This window comes from Capricornis sumatraensis, chromosome 3 (assembly GCF_032405125.1).
Source record: "Capricornis sumatraensis isolate serow.1 chromosome 3, serow.2, whole genome shotgun sequence".
In the NCBI taxonomy this organism is placed as follows: Eukaryota; Metazoa; Chordata; class Mammalia; order Artiodactyla; family Bovidae; genus Capricornis; species Capricornis sumatraensis.
This window is the reverse complement of record NC_091071.1, coordinates 19,290,471-19,312,931: the sequence shown is the minus strand read 5'-3', so window position 1 is coordinate 19,312,931 and position 22,461 is coordinate 19,290,471. Positions and strand designations below refer to the sequence as shown.

Sequence of the window (22,461 nt, the reverse complement as noted above, 5' to 3'; positions counted from 1 at the left end):
GAGTCAGACACAACTGAAGCGACTTAGCAGCAGCAGCAGCAACCAAGACTTGTACAAAAATGTTCATGGCAACTTTACTGGTAACATCCCCAAACTGGGATAATGTCCATTCAGGATGAATGGATAAAAAATAGAATACTACACAGCCACGAAAAGAAATTAATTTTGGACCCACAACAAGAGAGATGAATCAAAAATAAATACACTGAATGAAAGTAGCCAGATAAAAAAGAACACATGCTATTTGATTCTATTTCTATTTTTTTTTAATTTTTAAAGATTTTCACAATTTTTAAAGGTTACACTCTGTTTGCAGTGATTGCAAAATATTGGCTATATTCCCCATGTTGTACAGTACATCCTCATAGCCTGTCTTACACCCAACAGTTTGTACCTCCACTCCCCAACCCTATATTGCTCCTCTCCCCCTTCCTCGCTGTTAATCACTGCTGCAAATGCTACTGCTACTGCTAAGTCGCTTCAGTCGTGTCCAACTCTGCGACCCCAGAGACGGCAGCCTACCAGGCTCCTCTGTCACGAGTTCTCGATAAATTAGATTCTATTTCTAGGAAATTCTGGAAAATTCGAACTAGGTTATGGTGGCAGAAGGCAGATTCGTGATTGAGAACAGGAACAGGGTCAGAAGGAAACTTGGGAAGATGGTACGTTCATGTTTACTAATTGATGGCAGCGCTAGTTTCATGGATGTACCATAGGTCAAAGCATCAGTGGTACACTTGACCCGTAATTTATTGTCTATAAGTTGTACCTCAATAAAGCTTTTTTAGAAATAATATAAAACCAAATGAGTCTCTCAAAAGATATTTCTGGTTTCTTTTTTTTGCTAGTTGGTGGTGGCTCAGATGGTGATGAATTCACCTGCAATGCATAAGACCTGGGTTTAATCCCTGGGTCGGGAAGATCCCCTGGAGAAGGGAATGGCAACCCCCTCCAGTATTCTTGCCTGGAGAATTCCATGGACAGAGGGGCTTGATAGGCTACCATCCATGGAGTCGCAAACAGACATGACCGAACGATGCACACTTTCATAACTTTTTTCACTTTCACCTCTTACAGAGACATTTTGCCTGTAACAGCATAGGCTCTGGAGTTAGCAAACTATTTCTGACCCTAATCACCTCTAACCTTTAGTGAGCCACTAGATCTTTGAACTGCGGTTTCCTCAGCTGCACAGTGGGAACAACACCCACCTCACAGGACTGTCATGAGAGCCAACAGGGTGATGTTTGTTAAATGCTCAGTACAAGGCCTGAAAGAGGTCTTGCTGGCTGTTAACCTGTATTGCTATTGATGACAATTCAATTACTGGAGTAACAAACAGCAGAGTGAAGACTTTTGATTTTTTAAAAAAATTATTTATTTATTTTTTTGGCTACACTGGGTCTTTGTTGTTGCAAGGGCTTTTTCTCTAGTTGCCACGAGCGAGGGCTACTTTCTAGTTGTGGTATGCAGGCTTCTCACTGCGGTGGCTGCTCTTGTTATGGAGCACAGGATCTCGGGCGCACAGGCTCAGTAGCTGCGGGCCTTGGGCTTAGTTGCTCCGCAGCATGTGGGATCTTCCTGGGCTAGGGGTCAAACCCCTGTCCTCTGCATTGGCAGGCGGATTCTTAACCACTGGCCCACCAGCAAAGTCCAAGGCTTCTAATTCTTAATGGCAATTTCTAAATGTGCACATTTTTGTATTTTATGGGGATTAAACATTGTAGGCAACAATGTAGAGATTCAGTGTCTTCTTCTTAGGTGCCATTGATTCACCTACAGATTTTCTCTGGGTTATGTCTGGAAGGTGACTTCCTAAAATATAATAGATTGGGTTTATTTTAAACTTTTTTACTGAAGTACAATGTACATACAGAGAAGTACAAACATCGTTAACAGCTTGATGGATTTTCACAAAGTGAACTCACCCTTAGCCAGAACCCAATCAAGAAACAGAAAGTGATGGAGCAGGGAAGTCTCCACGTGCCCCGTCTCAGTCACTACCTCCCAGAGCTTACCCTTGAACTTTCTGTTCCTCTGTTTGCGCTCTTTCGTGTCTGACTTCTTTCCCTTTGTGAGATTCATTCAATTGCTGGCCCGTCCATGTGATTTACATTTTCATGATGCTTTCTCTCTTACACCTTTTCAAAACATTATCATATCTTGAGACTTGAAGGATGAGTAAGATTTTGTCAGCATTAGGGAGCAGTTTGGGTAAAAGAAACAGACTGTCCAGAGGCTTGATGCTGAGTGAAACAATGGGATGTTCAGGCCACTGAAAGTAGGTGTTCTTTCTGGGGTAGATGGTTCCTATTTAGTTCAACTGTTTCCAGCATTGTGCCCATTCAGATAGTCCTCAGATTTTGCTACCAATAAAGAATAATGAAATCAATGTCCCTCACCGGTTGGAGCTTTTGTGTGTTTGTAAGTGTTTGTTTCTTTATTTTGGTTACCCTGGGTGTTTCACTGCTGCGCACGGGCTTTACCTAGTTGCGGTGAGTGGGGGCTACTCTTCACTGCGGTGTGCAGGCGTCTCATTGCAGTGGCTTCTCTGGAGGAGCACGGGCTCCAGGTGCACCGGCTTCAGTGGCTGAGCCACAGGGGGCTCTTTAGCTGTGGCTCACGGGCCCTAGAGAGCAAGGGCTCCAGGAGTTGCGGTGCGTGGACTTAGTTGCCTCACGGCATCCAGACTCTTCCCAGCCCAGGGATCAAACCCGTGTCCTCTGCACTGGCAGGTGGATTCTTATCCACTGTACCATCAAGAATGTTCTAGAGTTTTTGTTATTATAGGATCGCTTTTCAAACATAAGCCTCCTTGGGTCTAGCAGTAGCTGAATTTAAAGACTTCATGTATATTGCAAGATTGTGTTACAAAATATTGTAGCTTTGTACACTTTTCCCAGAAATATATGGTTTTGCCCATTTTCTCCCTCTTTGTCAGTATGGGATGTTAATCATGTTTTTAAATTTTCTCTTCTGTTGTTTCCTTTGAGTTTTTTCCTGGTTATTCTCTTTTCATGTTTGTTGGCACTTTGGATTTCTTCTTCTGTGCCATGTTAAGTCACTTCAGTTGTGTCTGACTCTTTGCAACCCTATGTACCATAGCCCACCAAGCTCCTCTCTCCATGGGATTCTCAAGGCAAGAAACCTGGAACGGGTTGCTAGGCCCTCCTCCAGGGGATCTTCCCGAGTCAGGAATTGAACCCATGTCTCTTCTAGCTCCTGCACTGCAGGAGGATTCTTTACTGCTGAGCCACTGGGTATAGTTATTTAATTTTAATAGTTATTACTGTCCAAATAGTAGATACAATGATAAAAGCAAAAAAATGACAACATGGGAACATTCTGATTTTTTTGTATGAAATATGTTCATAGTGTCAAGTTCTTCAGCAAATGGTAGACATTATTGCTACCATTAAATTTTTTTAAAAAATTTTTTGGCCTACCTGCACAGCATGAGGAACTCCCCTGACCAGTGATCAAACCCATGGCCCCTGCAGAGGACGTGCTCTTAACCACTGGACGACCATGGAAGTCCATCACTACCATTTTCATTGTTGCCCCAAACACGCAGATGGTAAGCAAATGACCTCCTGTCAACACTGAGACTTAGTGGACTTCTCCTTCAGCCCAGTGACTTTCTGGCTGTAAAGAGTTCTGACTTTCAGCTACAAGGTGGCGCTTGTCATGGGCACTTTTAGAACAGAACCATTATTACCAGACATAGAATATCAGACTGGTTCTAAATCGAGAAAAGAGTACGTCAAGGCTGTATATTGTCACCCTGCTTATTTAACTTATATGCAGAGTACATCATGAGAAATGCTGGGCTGGATGAAGCACAAGCTGGAATCAAGATTGCCAGGAGAAATATCAATAACCTCAGATACTCAGCTGATACCACCCTTATGGCAGAAAGTGAAGAAGAACTAAAGAGCCTCTTGATGAAAGAGGAGAGTGAAAAAGCTGGCTTCAAATTCAACATTAAAAAAAAAAAAGATCATGGTATCCAGTCCCATCACTTCATGGGAAATAGAATGGGAAACAGTGGAAACAGTGACAGACTTTTTTTTTTTTTTTTTGGGCTCCAAAATCACTGCAGATTGTGACTTCAGCCATGAAATTAGAAGACGCTTGCTCCTTGGAAGAAAAGCTATGACCAACCTAGACAGCATATTAAAAAGCAGTGCTATTACTTTGCTGGCAAAGGTCCATCTAGTCAAATTTATGGTTTTTCCCATAGTCATGTATGGATGTGAGAGTTGGACCATAAAGAAGGCTGAATGCCAAAGAATTGATGCTTTTGAACTGTGGTGTTGGAGAAGACCCTACAGAGTCCCTTGGACTGCAAGGAGATCAAACCAGTCAATCCTAAAGGATATCAGTCCTGAATATTCATTGGAAGGACTGATGCTGAAGCTGAAACTCCAATACTTTGGCCACCTGATATGAAGAACTGACTCATTTGAAAAGACCGTGATGCTGGGAAAGATTGAAAGCGGGAGGAAAAGGGGATGACAGAGGATGAGATGGTTGGATGGCATCCCCTACTCAATGCACTTGAGTTTGGGTAAGCTCTGGGAGATGGTGAAGGACAGGGAAGCATGGCGTGCTGCAGTCTATGGGGCTGCAAAGAGTCAGTCACAACTGAGCGACTGAACAGCAATAATGGGTACTTTTTGCTTTATACTGTTCATGGGGTTCTTGCAGCAAGAATACAGAGTAGTCTGCCATTTTCTTCTTCATTTACTTCTATAAGGATTAACTCATGCGCTGCTGCAGCTGCTGACCTCCAACACTATCTGAAAGGAGTTCAAGGTGGAGAGCAGAAGGAGGCAGTCTGTACTCAGGGTAAAATCCGGCAGGACGGGTCTTCAGATAGTTAGATATTTTCAGGAGCTGATTTTATGAGCCCAATCCTTGTATCTCCTCTAAAGCACTAAAATCTTTCATGCTGATGACTGTTCCTCGTGACTAGCTAAACCTTCATGAGACAGCAGGAAACTTCTGGGAAAATACGTCCTTGATTCAGTGTATTCCCCCTCCACTGAAATCACATATATGCTGGCCTTTCCCCCTGACTCTTTGGAGAAGCTTCTCAGAGCCAAGGTGGGGTCTCCTAGGCTACAGTCTCATGTTGCCCCCAATAAAACTAAACTCACAACTCTCACCTTGTGCATTTTTTAAGTCGACACAACGTGGCCCGCATGTCTGATTCTGGTTACTAGTGACTCCAAAGACATTGATATTTGAACTCGACACGGCAGGGGAGAAAATAGGGTGCTGGTGGCTTCTCCAGGGAAGGAAGATGCTCAGGTTCAAACTAAATCTGTGATCCAAGCAGCCAGAAAGGTGAAAACCAGACTCATTTCTACCAACCAACCTGCCCTGAGCTCCAAGTGAGCAATCAGCTGCAAACAACTGGCCGAGGTATTTAAATAGAAATAAAGGCACAGTTTCAGAAGACACTGAGGAGTTCTGAGACAGGCTGGGACCTGAGACTCTTTGCTGTGGTGCTTGTTCCTGGACAAACGTCTCCGGGAGCAATAAAATACAAAGAAACAAATATAAGGGACTAACAATAACCCCGTGCATGCACTGTTGGGCCGAATTAAGGACACAAAAGATATAAAAAGACCAAAATCTAACTGCCACTTCTGAGGTGCTGGGAGCAAAACAGGGTACTGTGTTTACAGCTGCACACAGCACCGCTAAGGGGGTGGGCAGACCACCTAAGCTGCCCTTCTGGCCCGACGCACCAATCCACCCCTACCTTCACCTTATTTAAGGAACTGGCTCACCACCCTCCCCCCAGCTCCCCACCTGGGAATGAGCAAGGGGACACTTTACTTGTTTTTACTCCCTCCTGCTGGAGTGGGATTCTCAGTAAAGCGTTGCCTGATTTTCTTGTCTGGTCTCTAATCAGTTTCCATTGATTAAAGAGTCCAAAAACCGGGCTGGTCACTGTTCTGCTGTGTGCTTCTGTGACTGTCCAGAGAGCACAGATCTCATGATCAGCCTGAATGAGCAAGCATCTGCATTACTACTGACAGTGACTTGTTTTAAGAAGAGATTATTAAACTGAAAGCCCAGTATCTTTGGTATACTGGGATGGAGCTTATCAGCAATAAATGTTCTCTGCTGCAAAAGATAGAAAATTCAGCCCCCAGTGCCTGAAAGAGAAGGACATGTACTATTTACTCAGAGGCTCTCAGACTTTCTTGGTTCACTGCGTTCCTTGGCCAGAAAGAATATATAATAGTTATATTTATTAGTTAGGTCCAAAAAAACACAACATTTATGGCCTAACTACTTAGTCACCATTAAAGAAAATTCACATATACTGAAAGGAAAAATATTTTATTTCATTCTTAAATAACTATAATTAAATAGCTCAATTGTTATTTAATAACACAAATAACCAATTGTACTCTTTAATAACTTTCATTCTTAAATACTACAGTTGCTTACCATGGGATATGTATGCCTTTGGAGCGCTGCACAATTTCTCAGGGCTTGAAATCGGATTGAACACTGCCAAGCTCACTTCCTTCCCACGCTGGTTTTCACGTGGTACTTTTCTTTTTACAGCAACCCCCATAAAACCCGGTTGCAAAGATATGATGTCATTGAAAGGAATGTAGGACCATCTAATAGAAAATTGTGAACTACTTAGCTAGTAATTCACATTGTGTCTGACAGATACTGAGCATCAATTTATTTTCCTTGAAAATTTAAAATATCCCACAGCCCCTTTATGAATTCACTCTCTTTGGGGTGTTCTCTGGGAAGTGTGTATTTATTTAACAAGAAGTCTGGAGTAGCTGGTCTTGGGACTGTCTGGTGCCTTGGTGATGTCATCAAGGATTCACACGTCTAGCAAGTTGCACCTCATGATCCCAAGGTGGTTGCCATGGCACCAGCATTACATTTTCGCCACAATAGTGCAGCCATCAATATGAGAAAGGAGGAGAAAGTGGTTTGTTAGGGAAAAGGCAACCTGCTGTTATACTCTGTTTAGACCTGATGGTAGATGGCAGACAGGTACCTAAGGATGCAGAGATGTCTTAAAATGTTGCCATCCAAGCAGAGATAAAAATTAGAGGCTTTGGTCATGTCAACCAGACCTGGGATTGGAAGGCTGAAGAGTTTTCCAGTAAAACCATTTCTTAGGATGGTACCATTTCCCCAGTGTACTTACTAGTCATCCTGGTGGTCTGGGGAGACCACCACATTGCACATGCAGACCCCAGGCACAGAAAAATTCTCACGTTGTGGAGGCACGTTGTTCTGCTTGAATGACATTCAGATTCTCTGAGGAGACCACTGGTTTTGTAGCTCCTGAGTCCAAGCCTGGCCCTAGCGGGGGAGGGGCACTTGGCATGTAGTTGGTCCAGGAGAAAGGACAAATATTTGATCTGAGATTTGAGTTAGGAGCAGAAGTTGGCCAAGAGAGCAAAAGAGAGCTCCAACAGAAGGAATGGCCTGGGCAGGGAGGGGATGAGGGGCACGGCTCTTCTGACAAATCCTTTATGATTTGTGTGGCAGGAATTGAGTCCAGATATGACTGGTATGGGAGTTTGGTTTTGCCCTGACTGCCACAGAAGGTGCTAGAAAGTTTGAAGTCAGGGAAAGATAGGATTAGATCGACAGGCTGGGAAACAACAATAGCCACCACGTGGTAGAAATATCTGAGTGCTCACAAAATGCCTCTTTTTCCCTCTAGGCACACAGTCAGACTGGATTTCCCAGACTTTTTTTTTGCCATGCCACGCAGCGTGTGGGATCTTAGTTCCTAAGCAAGGAACGGAACACGTGCCCCTGTAGTGTAAGCGTGGAGTCTTAATCACCGGACCACTGGGGGAGTCCTTTCCAGACTATTCTGTGCCGTGTGATTGAGTTCTATTCAATCAGCTGGAATGGAAGTGGTATTTGCCATTTCTAGGTCTACCGCAGGACTTCCCTGGTGGCTCAGACAGTAAAGAATCTGCTTGCAATGCAGGAGACCTGGATTTGATCTCTGGGATGGGAAGATTCCCTGGAGAAGGAAATGGCAATGTGCTCCAGTATTGTTGTCTGGGGAATTCCATAGACAGAGGAGCCTGGTCAAAGGAGTTGCAGGGTTGGACATGACTGAGTCACAGGTCTACCCCACAAAACCCTCTGCACAATCCTCCACATTCTCTTCCTGAATTTACTGGCTGGTGGAGAAGATCTGCGGAGAAGGCAATGGCACCCCACTCCAGTACTTTTGCCTGGAAAATCCCATGGATGGAGGAGCCTGGTGGGCTGCAGTCCATGGGGTTGCTCAGAGTCAGACACGGCTGAGCGACTTCACTTTCACTTTTCACTTTCATGCATTGGAGAAGGAAATGGCAATCCACTCCAGTGTTCTTGCCTAGAGAATCCCAGGGACGGGGGACCCTGGTGGGAGAAAATCTGAGGACCTAGATGGTGGATCTTCAAGTTGGAACTAACCCGGCTCCCTGAGTCACCATGTGATGAAGGGCCTGCTGTTATTCTGCGAATAATGAATCACTTTTCACTATGTTAAGCCATTGAAATTTTGGGGGTGGTGGTGGTGGTTATTTGTTACACAGTTGAGTCTACTCTGACTAATGCAAACCATAATAAGAGCTACTGGTTACTGGGCTCCTGCTTTGAACTGGGCACTGTGCTAAAGGCTCTGTCTCAATCCACACATCAATCCTATGGGGATGGGTACCACCATTAGCCCACTTTTACAGAGGAGGAAACTGAGACTGAGAGAGAATAGCTGGGTGCATAGGTCCAGAAACCTGATCCCCAAACCTGGACCCAAATGCTAAACTCGGCCCTGCTGGCTGCTAGTTTTAGAGGAATGGATTGAAATTGGCTGAGACATCAGCCATAGAGAACAGACTTGTTGCCAAGGGTGGGGGGAAGGGATGAGCTGGGAATTTGGGGTTAGTGGATGCAAATTATTATATATTGAATGGATAAACCACTAGGTCCTACTGTATAGCTATATTCTATATCCTGGGATAAATTATCATGGAGAAGAATATGAAAAAGATTGTGTGTGTGTGTGTGTGTGTGTGTGTGTATATATATATAAAACTTGGTCATTTTGCTGAGCAGCAGAAATTAACACAGCATTGTAAATCTATTACACTTCAATTGAAAAATTGAAAAAAACAAAAAAAGAAATTGGAAGAAGCAAGAAGACCAGATGAGGAGTTGTTATAGTAATACCCGCTGGGCATTCCCACTTGTAAAGTGAGAGAATAGTAGATTATTGGGAATATTAACTATCGAGGGAATGCATAAGAGGTGTCCAGGGGTCTATAGTTGGCAGGTGTATAATAAACATTTGATTTTCTTTTCAAGAGCCTAAGTAAGAACTGATGAAGGCCTGGGTGAAAATAGGAGAGGAATCTTCTGGAAGCAGCGCTTGGCAGGACGTGAGCAAAGAGTGAGGGAGATGGGGAGTTGAGGGTTACACCGCTATCCCATGCTTCAGGGACAGAGCAGGTAGGGAGTAAGAAACAATGTGTACAATGTGCTGTGGGTGGGAAGCAGGGAGAGAACAAGTCTCAAGATAACCAGCAAGAGAGCAGCCCTGAAACCTTCCAAGACGTGCAGATGCTCAACAGAGGCACTATGTTCCCTGACAGCGAGCTGAAACGAGTTCTCAGCAAATTGTCAAAACTTTGTCTGGATGTATCTGCTTTTGTCCTGAAGTAGATACTTTTTTTTATCTACACAACCTTGGGCAGGTTCTTCAACATCTTTGTATCTCGTTTTTATCATCTGAAGATGGGGATAAGAAGTCATAGGACTTATTGAGCTGTAAATGCGTGCAGAGTGCTTAGCACAGCGTTAGATACATAATGAGTTATCAGTTAGTGGTGGAGATTTTCATTAAAATTCTCTTACCCCAGATATTACTTCTCTGTGACTATATCCAACATGCAGATAGTAGTTATAAACACTGAACAGCATCTTTGCCTCTCTTGTTCACTGCTACGCTTCCTACCAGCTGTTAGGACAGTGGCTGGTTCACAGTAGATATTTAGATATTTACTGAATGGATGAATAAGGAAACCCATCTCTCTCCCCTGCCCTTCCTTCTTTCCTTCCTTCCTTCTTTCCATCTGTCCATCCACCTATCTGCCCATCTTCCATGCATCTTTTCCATCATCTGTCCACCCACCCATCATCCAGCCATCCAGCCATCCCTTTAGAAAGGCTTAACCCACAATATTTTTTAAAAAATTGTGAGTGTAGTGGCTTAACATACAAGTTTTTATTTCCAACTGTGATAAAATATGTATAACACAAAATTTACCATTTTAAGCATATAGTTGTGACATTAAATACATTCATATTGGTGTGTAACCATCCATCTCTAAAACTTTTTCATCTTTCCCATCTGAAACTCTGCTGCTGCTGCTGCTAAGTCGCTTCAGTCGTGTCCAACTCTGCGACCCCATAGACGGTAGCCCATCAGGCTCCCCCGTCCCTGGGATTCTCCAGGCAAGAACACTGGAGTGGGTTGCCATTTGTATGAAAGTGAAAAGTGAAAGGGAATTCACTCAGTTGTGTCTGACTCTTCGTGACCCCATGGACTGCAGCCTACCAGGCTCCTCCGTCCATAGGATTTTCCAGGCAAGAGTGCTGGAGTGGGGTGCCATTGCCTTCTCCATCTGAAACTCTGTATCCATTAAAAAATAACTCCCCATTCTCCTCTTCTCCCAGGCCCACCACTCTTCTTTCTGTCTCCGTAAATTTGTCTATTCCAGTACCTGATATAAGTGAAATCACACAGTATTTGTCCTTTTGTGACTTAGCCCATGCCTTCTGCTGTCGCAAAAGCTCTGTGATCCTGGGGAACTTAACCTTCCTGAATCTCCACTTCCTCATCTGTTCAAGTGGCTGTAATAATAGTACCTACCTCATAGGGTTATTGTGAGGTTTAAATGAGATAATATGTATAAGGTATTTAACCAAGTGCCTGGCATGTAGAAAGTTCTCAGTAAATATCAATTCCCATAAATACATATTCTAAAGCAGCTGGCACTGGTATTGCACTTATCCTGTGTCTATCATAAACATCTGTGTCTAAACACTTTATGATCTTAACTCATTTTTTTTTTTAATTAAAAATTTTTTTTGGCTATGCTGGGTCTTCATAGCGGTGCGTAAGCTCAGTAGGAGTGGCCCGCAGGCTTAGTTGCCCTGCGGCATGCAAGATCTTAGTTCCTCGACCAGGAATTGAATCCACTTCTGCTGCGATGGAAGGTGGACTCAACCACTGGACCACCAGGGTGGTCATTTACTTCACTTATTTAAACCACACAACTCTGTCTCATTGGCCCCACCACTATCATCCCACTACACAGGGGAGGAAAGCTAAGGCACACAGAGGGTGAGCAAATGCCCAGGGTTACTCAGTAGTTCATGGAGGAGCTGGGGTTGAACTCCAGGCAGCCTGTTTCCAAAGTCTGTGGGTTTTACCATTGCCTCTGCAACCTCCCAGGACGGTCACCCATCTACACCCTCAGCCTTGCATCAGCCTGTCAGTGTGAGTGTGTGAAGGTGTCGGGGCCTCAGATACGAGATGTCCTTGGAAATTGGTGGGAAATATCCCTGAGGTTGAGTTTAGCCTTACTTCCCATGTGTGGTCCCGATTTGGTGGGAGCCTCTCGTGTTCACTCACGCATGCGGGTCCCCTCTGGACCTCTGATCTCCTGCTGGGGAAGACCTAGAGTCCTCTCCAGGTGAAGCAGTGAAGACAACGCCTTTTCCCTTTGTTGGTAGAAAGCTCAGCAATCCTTGACCACCCCCCTGCCCTGCCCAGCTGAGATTTTTTTAAAAAAGGCTTCCTCTCCATGACATCAGGGCCACCTCCCACTGGTCTTTATTGCTTTCTCGGCACCCTCGGGAGCGTCTGGAGCCCTTTAAAAGGGGCAGAGCCTGTTTGTGGGCTGGCAGCCCGGGTCCTGGAGATAAGAGTGTCCTGTCCGGGACAGCAGGTGTGGGTTTCCCAGCCAGGGCAGGACAGAATCCCGCCGAGAGTTACCTCCGCCCCAATGTTTACAGAGGTGCGTCCACTCCTGGCCTCTTCCTCTGCAGCCTGGCTCTCCAGGCGGGTGGCTGAGGATTCACTAAAGGTGGAGGTGCTGGGGGCTTCCTTCTGGGCTCTTCTCTCATCTGGCTCCCTCTCTCTCTCTTGCCCACCTCCGCAGGCAGCTGCACCCATGTGTGACCTGGAGTCGGGCAGCGTCAAGGTGAAGGAGCCCAGCAACAGGGGCCGGTGGCATGGGTGCTGGTACGAGCGGTTGGTGCAGCCCTGCCTGGTGGAACTGCTGGGCTCTGCTCTGTTCATCTTCATCGGCTGCCTGTCGGTCATTGAGAACGGGCCGGACACCGGGCGGCTGCAGCCAGCGCTGGCCCACGGGCTGGCCCTGGGGCTGATCATTGCCACGCTGGGGAATATCAGGTGGGAACAGCTCTGGGCACTCAGCCTGGAGCCGGCTGGGGGGAGCCAGGGGCGGGGAGTGGCGTGGTGGGCAAGCACCCTGCGGCACACACCCAGGATCCCGAGAACAGTATGGATAAGAATGTGGGCTGGAGGGTCAGACTGCCTGGGTTAGAATCCTGGCTCTTCAGTCCATGAGCTCTGCGGCTTTGGTTAAGTCACTCTCCAAACCCAACTGCCCACCTATGAAATGGGAACAGTATTTTCTAAATCTTATTTCTCAAGCCAGTGCAGGTATAGTGCTCATGCTTACCATGAACTATTCCAAGCACTTTGGGTATAGCAATTCATGTAATCCTTACACCCCTGTGCAGCTGGTACTATTATTAATCCCATTTTTTCACTGTGAAGGGGATAGGTCAGATAACTCGTCCAAGGACCCCGGGCAGAGCCAGGAGGCAAACCCAAGCTGTCTGTTGCCTAAACTCAGCACCTCCTGGTGGAGGTGCGAGAATGAAATATTGTGAAGTGCTTAGGCCATAGAAAGCGCCCAATCACTGTTGCTTGCTGTGTTACTGTTACCTTTGTTATTGTTGTTTAGTGGCTAAGTTGTGTCCAACTCTTTGCAACCCCATGGACTGTTGCCTGCCAGGTTCCTCTGTCCCCAGGATTTCCCAGGCAAGAATACTGGAATGGGTTTCCATTTCCTTCTCCAGAGGATCTTCCTAATCCAGGGATCAAACCCATGCCTCCTGCATTGGCAGGTGGATTATCTACCACTGAGCTACCTGGAAAGCCCACTGTTACCATTAGGACAGGGTTTTGCTCCAACCTAGGGGAAGGCAATGCTTCACAGAAGAACCCACCAGGGGGGTAGGGAGGGCCAAGGGGCTCCCCTTGCATAGCCCTTCCCTGAATGGAGGCTCCACTGGGAGGTCGTGGACTCCCAGGAGAAACAGCCCAATGGATGGGGTGTCTGGCAGGGAGATCTAGAATTTGGTTCATTTGTATTTAATCTCTCACAGAAAAATGATCTGAGTAAGGAAATTAAAATACTGTTTCTCAGAAAAACAGAATGGAAAGAGAACTGTTACATTTCTCTTCATTGCTTAGCTGGGTGACCAGGGCAAGTAACTGAGCCTATGTTAGGTGGAATAAAAGGGAGATGATAAAAATAGCTGATATTTGTTGAATACCAACTATCTGCCACTACTCTATAGGAACATGTATTAATTATTTTTGCAACAGAGTTTATGAGATAGGGATCACTAAGGCACAGAGAGGTTTTATCACTTGCCCATGGTCACACAGCTCTTCCGTGGCTAAGCTGGGGTTTGAACCCACGCCAGCTGACCAGGGAGGACATTGCTTTGTGCTGCAGGAGACTGCCTGTCTGAAATGCCATCCTTTCATCCAACCATCTGTTTTTTGTCAACAAATATTTACTGGGTACCTGCCACGAACCAGGCACCGACTTTGAGGTTGTTGGAGCACCCAGCACAGCACTTAGTGCTGAGTAGGTGTTCAATAAGCCTTTAGTGAGTAAACAATGGATGATCGTTTTATTGTTAATGAGTGGGAAGTGAGTTTCTTGAACATGTGTGGTGTTCCAGCCCTCTCCTGGTTGAGCCATGCTCTGAATGAGTTTTTCACGCCTTTTGGACTGGGTGATTTGGTGGAGGGGCTGATGGCAGACAGGCTTCTAACTCTGCAGTCTCTGGAGGGAGGCTGCCCCTACCCCCCACCTCTCTGCTTTGGCAGAGCCCAGGCTAAGCTTGGTCATAGACCCGAATTGAGGCCCCTCTCCATCGACTGAGTCTGAGATCAGCTAGTGCTTCCTGACCCTGCAGGAAGCTCCCCGAGGGCTTGTGTGCAGAACTTGGCCAAACAAGTTGGGGCAGCTGGTCCTGAAATGTCGGCATGTTGGGCCAAGTCTTGTGTCCAGAGCCAGGGTCCTCTGTCCAGTCTCAGCTCATTGCCCTGTGCCCGCTGAGTGGGCAGACCCATTAGTGGGCTCTGAACAGCTGGGGAGACATGGGGGGTCTTGGGGTCACTGTCCCTCTTATTGGGAGTGTCCATCCCATGCTCCTGAGGGCTTGTTGAGTCAGCCTTTCAGGACAGCTCTTCTATCTGTGTGGGGCTGGACAGGATGCCAGTGGGTGTAGCAGGGTATTCAGGGGCCTCCCAGCCCTGGGACTCAGATGGGTTGAGCAGCTTGCTCAAGAGAAAGGCTCTTTACCCAGGACCAACGGAACTGCCCCACGGAGCCAACTTGAATCAGCCATTTGACCTAGGTTCGATTTTGTTTAACCTCCCTGCACATTCCAAACCCCAGATCCCAACCCCCAATATAATCATGAACCTCTAACCTCACTCCCGATTACCAGTGCCATTTCCAGGAAACTTTAACCTCAAGTTTTACACACAACGCTAGTCACACTTTCAGACCCAAACTAGGATTTTTATTGGTTGAGCAGTTCAACCAGTCAGGGGCTATTGTTCAGGGCCTGGTTACTTTTATGGGGAGGCCGGGATACCTCTCCTGGCCTATGCATTAGAAGCCTGGGGTCTCGCTGTGCTCTGTGGCCACAGCTCTGAAGGGCTGGACACAGCTCTGCGGGGGTTGAGAAGGAGTTGAGAGATGCTTTTCCATCACGCTCTTCCTCTGGGCCATCCTGGGTCTGGGGGTAGGACAGGAATGGGGCTGCCCTCCCTTTCTACCCTCCCCCCTCATTACCTTCCCTCCACCACCCTGCACCTCAGGGAAAGTGGGGATGATCTGGCGCCTGTTTTCTGTTTGGGCTGCCCTTGACTGATGTTGGCCCTGCAGGGCCACCCAGGGTGCTGTGGGGACCCAGACTCTAAGCCTTGGCCTCATGACTCCTTCTGCTTTTTTTGGGCAACAGCGGTGGACACTTCAACCCTGCGGTGTCCCTGGCAGCCATGCTGGTCGGAGGCCTCAAGCTGACGATGCTGTTTCCCTACTGGATCTCCCAGCTGTGTGGGGGGCTGATCGGGGCCACTTTGGCTAAGGTTGGTGATCCCCCAGGATGCTGGGCTGGGGGCTTTGGCTCTGCCAGGGCTGCTGGGGTGTGTAGGGGTGGGGAGTGAGGACTGTCTGATTATTTTCCTGTTGCCTCCAATGGGACTGAAAGTAAACTTGTTAGTTGCTTAGTTGTGTCTGACTCTCATGACCCCATGGACTGTAGCCCACCAGGCTCTTCTGTCCATGGAATTTTCCAGGCAAGAATACTGGAGTGGGTTGCCATTTCCTTCTCCAGGGGATCTTCCCGACCCAGGGATCAAACCTGGGTCTCCTGCATTGGCAGGCAGATTCTTTACCATCTGAGCCACCAGGGAAGCCCACCAAATTTCTACCCGGAAGGGAACACTCTTTCTAAACCCACCCTGTTCTGTCCATGTCTGGATACAGCCCTCCCTGGACAGACCAGGAATCAGAATTCAGAACTGGAAGTTTCTCTTCCTGAGTCCATTTGTGGCTTTAGATAATGCTGATTTTTAAAATTCATCCATTCACACACTTGTTCATTTCTTCTACAAACATCTCACTAAGCACCAGCTGAGGATTTGGGATGCATATGGTTCTTCTCCTTGAGAAACTCCTGAACTAACTTCTCTGTGTGTTCTCTAGTTTGCCTGCCTTTAAACTGAGTTACTCTACCTTTGATGGGAATTAACACTTAATTTACTGGAAATCTCCCATTCCAAGAGAAAGGCTAGCTCTTCCTCTCAGCCACAAAATTTCTATGGTTATACACTGAACTCCACGCATGGACTTCTTTGTCTCTCTTTGCCCACCTGACTTTCTTTTTTCCTTCTTCTCTTTCCTGCTCTTCTTATGTTTTAACCAGGAGTCCTTCAACATGAAGGCTTTGTTTGGGTTGTGGTGGGGGGGGGGGAATTTGGGGTGGGTAGGAGTGAAGGGGGTGCCTGTTAGCCTGGCTAGGGTTTGGACTGTGGCTCTAAGCGCTGCCCACTGCAGACTTTGGTCTTGATCCTCATTTTGCTATCTTCCCTGCCCTGGTAACCTCACGCCCCATTTGAGACCCTGCTGCCCTGCCTGTTTAGAGTGGGGACTGCTCCGATTCCCCATGGAAAGCAATGCCTGGACTCTCCCTCAGGCTGAGCCACTTGCAGACTCATCCGACATGATGGAGACAAGTGCAGGGCAGCAGTGAGCTCATTGAGTGTTCCTCTCTGCCCCAGCTCCCCCACCACCCCCCCACCCCTGCCCAGCACTTGACAGAATCCTCTCATTTAATCTCCAACTTGACCAGAAGCCAGCAGCCGTCCTTAGAGAGCACCCACCACCTGGGCCAGGAACTGTTATGATCAGCACCCCCACTTTGCAGAGGGGGACACCGAGGGGCAGAGAAGGCAGTGACTTGCCCAAGTTCAGATGAGCTGAGGTGCAGCAGGGCCCAGATTTGAGTTCTGGGTCCAGAAGCTTGTTTGCCCTCCCAGGGGTCGTGAGGACCCAGAGGCCGACTTCCTGGGAAGCCAATGAGCTTAAGTTCCATGGCCCTTCTCATCCCTTCAAAGAGGTCTTTTAGGGGGCTGGCAATGTGTTCACCTGAGTGTATGTATGTGTTTGCAAAATTTGTAAAAATTAGGTATTTCCATATTCTTTTCAAAAAAAGGTCATCTAAGTTTCATATGCTTCTGGTTCACAACACCTGGGGCCACCACTAGGTTATCCCCCTTTTACAGATGAGCAAAATGAGGCTCAGGGAAGTCCAGTAGCTCAGGTGAAGCCACACGGTAGGAACTGGTGGAGCTGGGATGTGGTTCCAGATATGTCTGGCTGCACATTGAACAGGACCCTTCCCTGGCTTTAAAGCGTGTGAACTCTCTAACCCTGGACCAACCCAGTTCCCAGCTGTCCCTCCACCCCCACTGTGGGGCTGACCACTGCTCTCCACAGGTGGTGAGTCCCGAGGAGAGGTTCTGGAATGCGACCGGGGCGGCCTTTGTGACAGTCCAGGAGTCGGAGCAGGTGGCCGGGGCAGTGGTAGCGGAGATCATCCTGACGACACTGCTGGCGCTGACTGTGTGCATGGGCGCCATCAACCAGAAGACGCTAGGTCCTCTGGCCCCATTCTGCATCGGCTTCTCTGTCACCGTGGACATCCTGGCAGGGTGAGTGCTGCTTGGCAGTGGGACTGCAGTGCTCAGCCCTGGGCCAAGGCTTGGTCCTGGAGGAGCGCAGGCCTGCAGAGCCTCCCTGAGGGTCACAGGCTCGGTAGCGAATAGAAGCCATGCAGACAGTTTAACCCGGGAAGTGGGCCATAGGAGGCAGACAGGGAGTGGTGGGGACTATGGAGTCTTAGGAGGCCCCCACCATGCACCTCTGATAAGTTATCAATGTGTGGGAATATGGGCTTGGGGTGACCTTTTAAATTTCATTCCAGAGAAGTCAGAAGACTGGATTTTTATGTGCATTTCCTAATTTTATAGTATCAAGAAATCATTTCTGTAGACTGCGTTTATCTGGCCAGCAGGTAGCCAGATTTTAGCTTCAGACTTACAAAGAGCTTTTACACCCATTGTCTTGTTTATCAAGAGCCTTTCAGTAGGCTTGGGAAGGCATTAAGGAGACAAAGGGTTATTTCTCCCCATTTATACATGAGGTCTGGAGAAGGCAATGGCACCCCACTCCAATACTCTTGCCTGGGAAATCCCCCAGGTGGAGGAGCATGGTAGGCTGCAGTCCATGGGGTCTCGAAGAGTTGGACATGACTGAGCGACTTCACTTTCATGCACTGGAGAAGGAAATGGCAACCCACTCCAGTGTTCTTGCCTGGAGAATCCCAGGGACGGGGGAGCCTGGTGGGCTGTCGTCTCTGGGGTCGCACAGAGTTGGACACGACTGAAGCGACTTAGCAGCAGCAGCACACCTGAGGAAACAGGCTCAAAGAGGACACAGGTGACTTATTTAAAGTCATTGTTGTTTAGTTGCTCAGTAATGTTGGACTCTTTGCCACCTCAGGGACTATAGCCTGTCAGGCTCCTCTGTCCATGGAATTCTCCAGGCAAGAATACTGGAGTGGGTTGCCATTTCCTTCTCCAGGGGATCTTCCCAACCCAGGGATCCAACCAGCGTTTCCTGTGTGGGCAGGTGGATTCTTTACCACTGAACCACCAGGGAAGCCCCTCATTAAAGTCATTGTGTGTGTTAGCCACGAAGTTGTGTCTGACTCTTTGCGATCCTATGGACTGTCGCCCGCCAGGCTCCTCTGTCCATGGAATTCTCTAGGCCAGAATACTGGAGTGGGTTGCCATTCCTTTTTCCAGGGGATCTTCCCAACCCAGGGATGGAACCCAGGTCTCCTGCATTGCAGGCAGATTCTTTACCATCTGAGCCACCAGGAAACATCAAAGGTCACTGGGCAGTGGCAAATTAAGTGAAAGATCTGGGACAAGAGCCCCTGCTAAATGGGGGATGAGGGAACTCCTTCCTGAAGGCCAGCTCCTAACCAGGTGTAGCCTTTCCTAGCTCTGCCCTCTGATCCTGTCATCTTCTGGGAGGTGGCGCCTGAGGAAAATAGGTGTGTAGAGCGGTAGCAGGGCTTTGCTGCCCCCTAGTGGCTCTTGGTTCACTTACAAACTTCTTGACTCATTCATCAGGCTTTGACCACTGGCCACAGGCGGCGTCCTTGTGGGGTGAGGCCTGAGTGAGGACCCCAGCTTGAGTCAGTGGGGCGAGGGTACAGACACCAGGACTAGAGAGGTGCTCCTGGGGAACACCCGCCCTGTGGGAGATGCTGGGCCCCAAGCTTGCAGCACAACGAAGACCTCAACCAGGTCAGCTGGGTTAGAGTTAACACTTGCAATGAATTATATGAGAAACACAGGCTCTGTATGTGTTGTCTCATTCATCCCTGATAACAACCTATGAGGTATGCACGTTCACCTCAACTGAAACACAGAGAGGTGAAACAAATGTCACTCCTAGAAATCTCTAGAGTTCTAAATCTAGATCCACTTGACCCCGAAGTTCATATAGTTAAGAGCTGCCTGACTTTGTCAACTCTGGAGAAGGCGTAGGTCCATTTTCCTTCCTGCCGACACTGAGCTGGCACTGCTTGCTGGCCATTCTTCCAGAAGGGTGTCGGGGGAGTGGCAGACCTTAGGGAGGACCCCAGGGAGGAGTCAAGCCTTTCACTTCCTCGTGTTAGAAGTCTCTTCACCTGTGTCTTCTTGGGAAACTTCCGGACGCCCATGCTATCATAGGGTAGAGAGGGTTTCCGGGTAGTGTGTGATATAGGCCCACACAGGGGAAATGAACCAGGGTGGGTCGAGGCTCCCTGGCTGGCATTCTGCTGACGAGTGTGCTGGGCGTTGGCAGGGGTGCTGTGTCTGGAGCGTGCATGAATCCTGCCCGGGCCTTTGGCCCTGCCATGGTGGCCAACCACTGGGACTATCACTGGATCTACTGGCTGGGGCCCCTCCTGGCCAGCCTGCTTGTAGGAGTGCTCATCAGGTAGGAATGTGACACGGGGTCATGGCCCATCTAGGGCATGGGGATAGTTCCCAGGGCATCAAGGGGTAGGAAGCTAGGGTCTCGCTTGGGTTGAGAGCAGAGAAGAGGCAAAGTTTGTGACTCTGGGACCTTTGGCTGCAAGTGACAGAAATCCATTGGAACATAGCTTTTGTCATAAAAAGAAGCTCATTGGCTGGCATAACTGAAAAGTTTACAGCTAGCCCTGATTTTGGTGAGAGCTCACACAATGTCTGTAGGGCTGGGCCTTTCTCACAGGCTCTACTGTCCTCTGGGTAGGCTTTGTGCTTAGGCAAAGCCTCTCCAACAGAGGCAAAGATGCCCACCAGGCATTCCAGGCTTCCATCCTAGCAGCTCCATAACTAAGACCGGAGGAACAACAGCTCTTACAAAAGTCCTGGAACTGCTGTTCTCTGGGTTGGACTGGCCCGGTGTGAGCCATGTCTCCCTCTGAATTGGTCTCTGTAGCCCTGGGGCCAGCTCTCTTATTGACTATGTCTGAGCATGAGCCTAATCCTGGAGTTAGGGTGAGGTCAGCCCCTCCTGAACAACTGTATTGACTGAGAGTAGGGGAGGAATAGCTCCCCACAGGGGTATCATACAACTCAGGGAACCCTATCCACATAGAAAATCATGTCAATGGTGCCCCCAAGAGCATGCATGTCAGGAGATGCCATTCATATAAGACACATTGTAAGCGGTGCTCCCTGACTGTGTGCAATGGATAAGGTTGATGCTATTATCAGGAGGATAATATCTGCTTGACTGCTTCTCCTCCAGCTGTCATCTGTGAGCCTCAAGGATCCGTAGGGTCCTGTCCTTTCTGTTTCAAGTTGTGTAGGGATGCGAGTTGGTACAGAGCCCGCTGTCCGGGCAGGGACAGGCCCTGGGCTGGGCTGATCTAGACTGCTTGCATTGCTGCCCATCTGCAGTCCTGGCTTGGCCTATGGCTTAGTGAAAAGCATCAGGAATCATTCTCTGATGTTTTCAAAATGGTACAGATGAGGATCTTCAGGAAAAGGGGTTGGAAACCCAACAGGAGAGAATTTCTCCCTCTACCCCAGGAGATCTGGGTATTAAGGCTGGAAAGGCCCAGGAAGGCATCTCTTCTAGACCTGGAGACATGTGATGAAGGACTAAGTCTCTTCCAGAGACTTGGAGACCTCACTGAGCCACCTTTTTTTGTAGGTTCTTCATTGGAGATGCGAAAATTCGTCTAATCCTAAAGGGACGGTGAGACTGAGATGGTGGAATTCCTGCTGCCCTAGGGACCCTCGGTGGACCCATCCTGGACCACAGACCAGACAGCTCTGAATTCCCTGCCGGGGCAGAGCCTCCAATAAGTGGCTGACATGCTTCCCCTGACTTGGGCCTGGCTTCTCAGAGGTGCTAGGTCCTTCGCATTCCTTTGTGCTCATCAGACACTTCAGCCTAGGGAATGTGTCGCCAGCGCCACCTAGAGGGAGGTAGAAACAGCACAACAGAAGAGCTTCTGGCAGGGAAGGTCCCAGGAGTAGAAGAGGTGACTCAGTGTGCCTCAGGTCATTCCCCTCATCCCCTTTCTCCTTCTCTTGTTCCCCGATTTCTCTGTTACAAAAGGGCCTTCTGTGGTCTGTTTCCCTGCTGCCTGAGCTGTCAGTCCAGCTTTTCAATAAATAGTCCAATATTTCCTTCTGTGTGCCCACTGGCTGGCCTTTCCTTTCAGAAATGGACACTGCTAGGGAGGAAGCAAAAGTCCAGGCTGGGCCAGACCCACGGGAACTCAGTCTGGAGCTAAGTCCATTCTAGAGTCCTGTTTGGACTCAAAATTTGTTCCAGATCACAGACCTCAAGACCCTGCGGAAAAGCCTGTTGCAGACTCGAGGGTCTGGTTTAGTTCCCAGGGGTGTCCAGGACATGAATCTACCCACTCATGGCACTTTAGCTGAGGATGAGGGTGGATATGGGGGTGGCCCAGAGCTGCAAGGATTTCCCAAGGAAATATGTAGTGTGTCATAGCACAAGTCTAGGGAGACAGAGGTATTTGATGAAAGATAAGAGTATAAAGAATAACTAAAGATAAAAAAGAATAAAACGACACATTCCAAACTTCATACCTTACAAGTAGAGTGTGTGTCTTCTCTATGAGGATCTATACAAAATAGAGAGCTAATGGGAACTTGCTGTGTGACTCAGGGAACTCAAACCACGGCTGGGTCTGTAAAAACCTGGCGGCGGGAGGGCTCTGTAACAACCTAAAGGGGTGGGATGAGAAGAGAGGTGAGAAGGAGTTTCAAGAGGGAGGGGACATATGTATACTTATGGCGGATTCATGTTGATGTATGGCAGAGACCAACACAATATTATAAAGCAATTATTATCCTTTGATTAAAAATAAATATTTTTTTTAAAAGAAAGAGAACAAAAGATTAAAAAAAAAAAAAAAAAGAATCTGCGTGCCAAAGCATGGAACAGGGGTTCGATCTCTGGTCTAGGA

General features: G+C 47.9%; 1 protein-coding gene across 2 annotated transcripts; it reads left to right on the top strand.

Annotated features, from left to right (window-relative positions):
- The first annotated feature begins 12,001 nt into the window (after positions 1-12,001).
- On the top strand, positions 12,002-22,127 carry AQP8 (aquaporin 8). 2 transcript variants are annotated; one of them, XM_068968368.1, is made up of 6 exons: positions 12,002-12,086; positions 12,231-12,484; positions 15,370-15,496; positions 17,409-17,623; positions 19,833-19,967; positions 21,174-22,127. In XM_068968368.1, the coding sequence occupies exons 1-6, from the start codon at positions 12,075-12,077 to the stop codon at positions 21,220-21,222; spliced, it is 792 nt and encodes a 263-aa protein (XP_068824469.1). In that variant the 5' UTR covers positions 12,002-12,074; the 3' UTR covers positions 21,223-22,127. The 2 variants fall into 2 exon arrangements, with proteins under 2 accessions (XP_068824469.1, XP_068824470.1); XM_068968369.1 differs by lacking the exon at positions 19,833-19,967.
- The last annotated feature ends 334 nt before the right edge of the window (positions 22,128-22,461 follow it).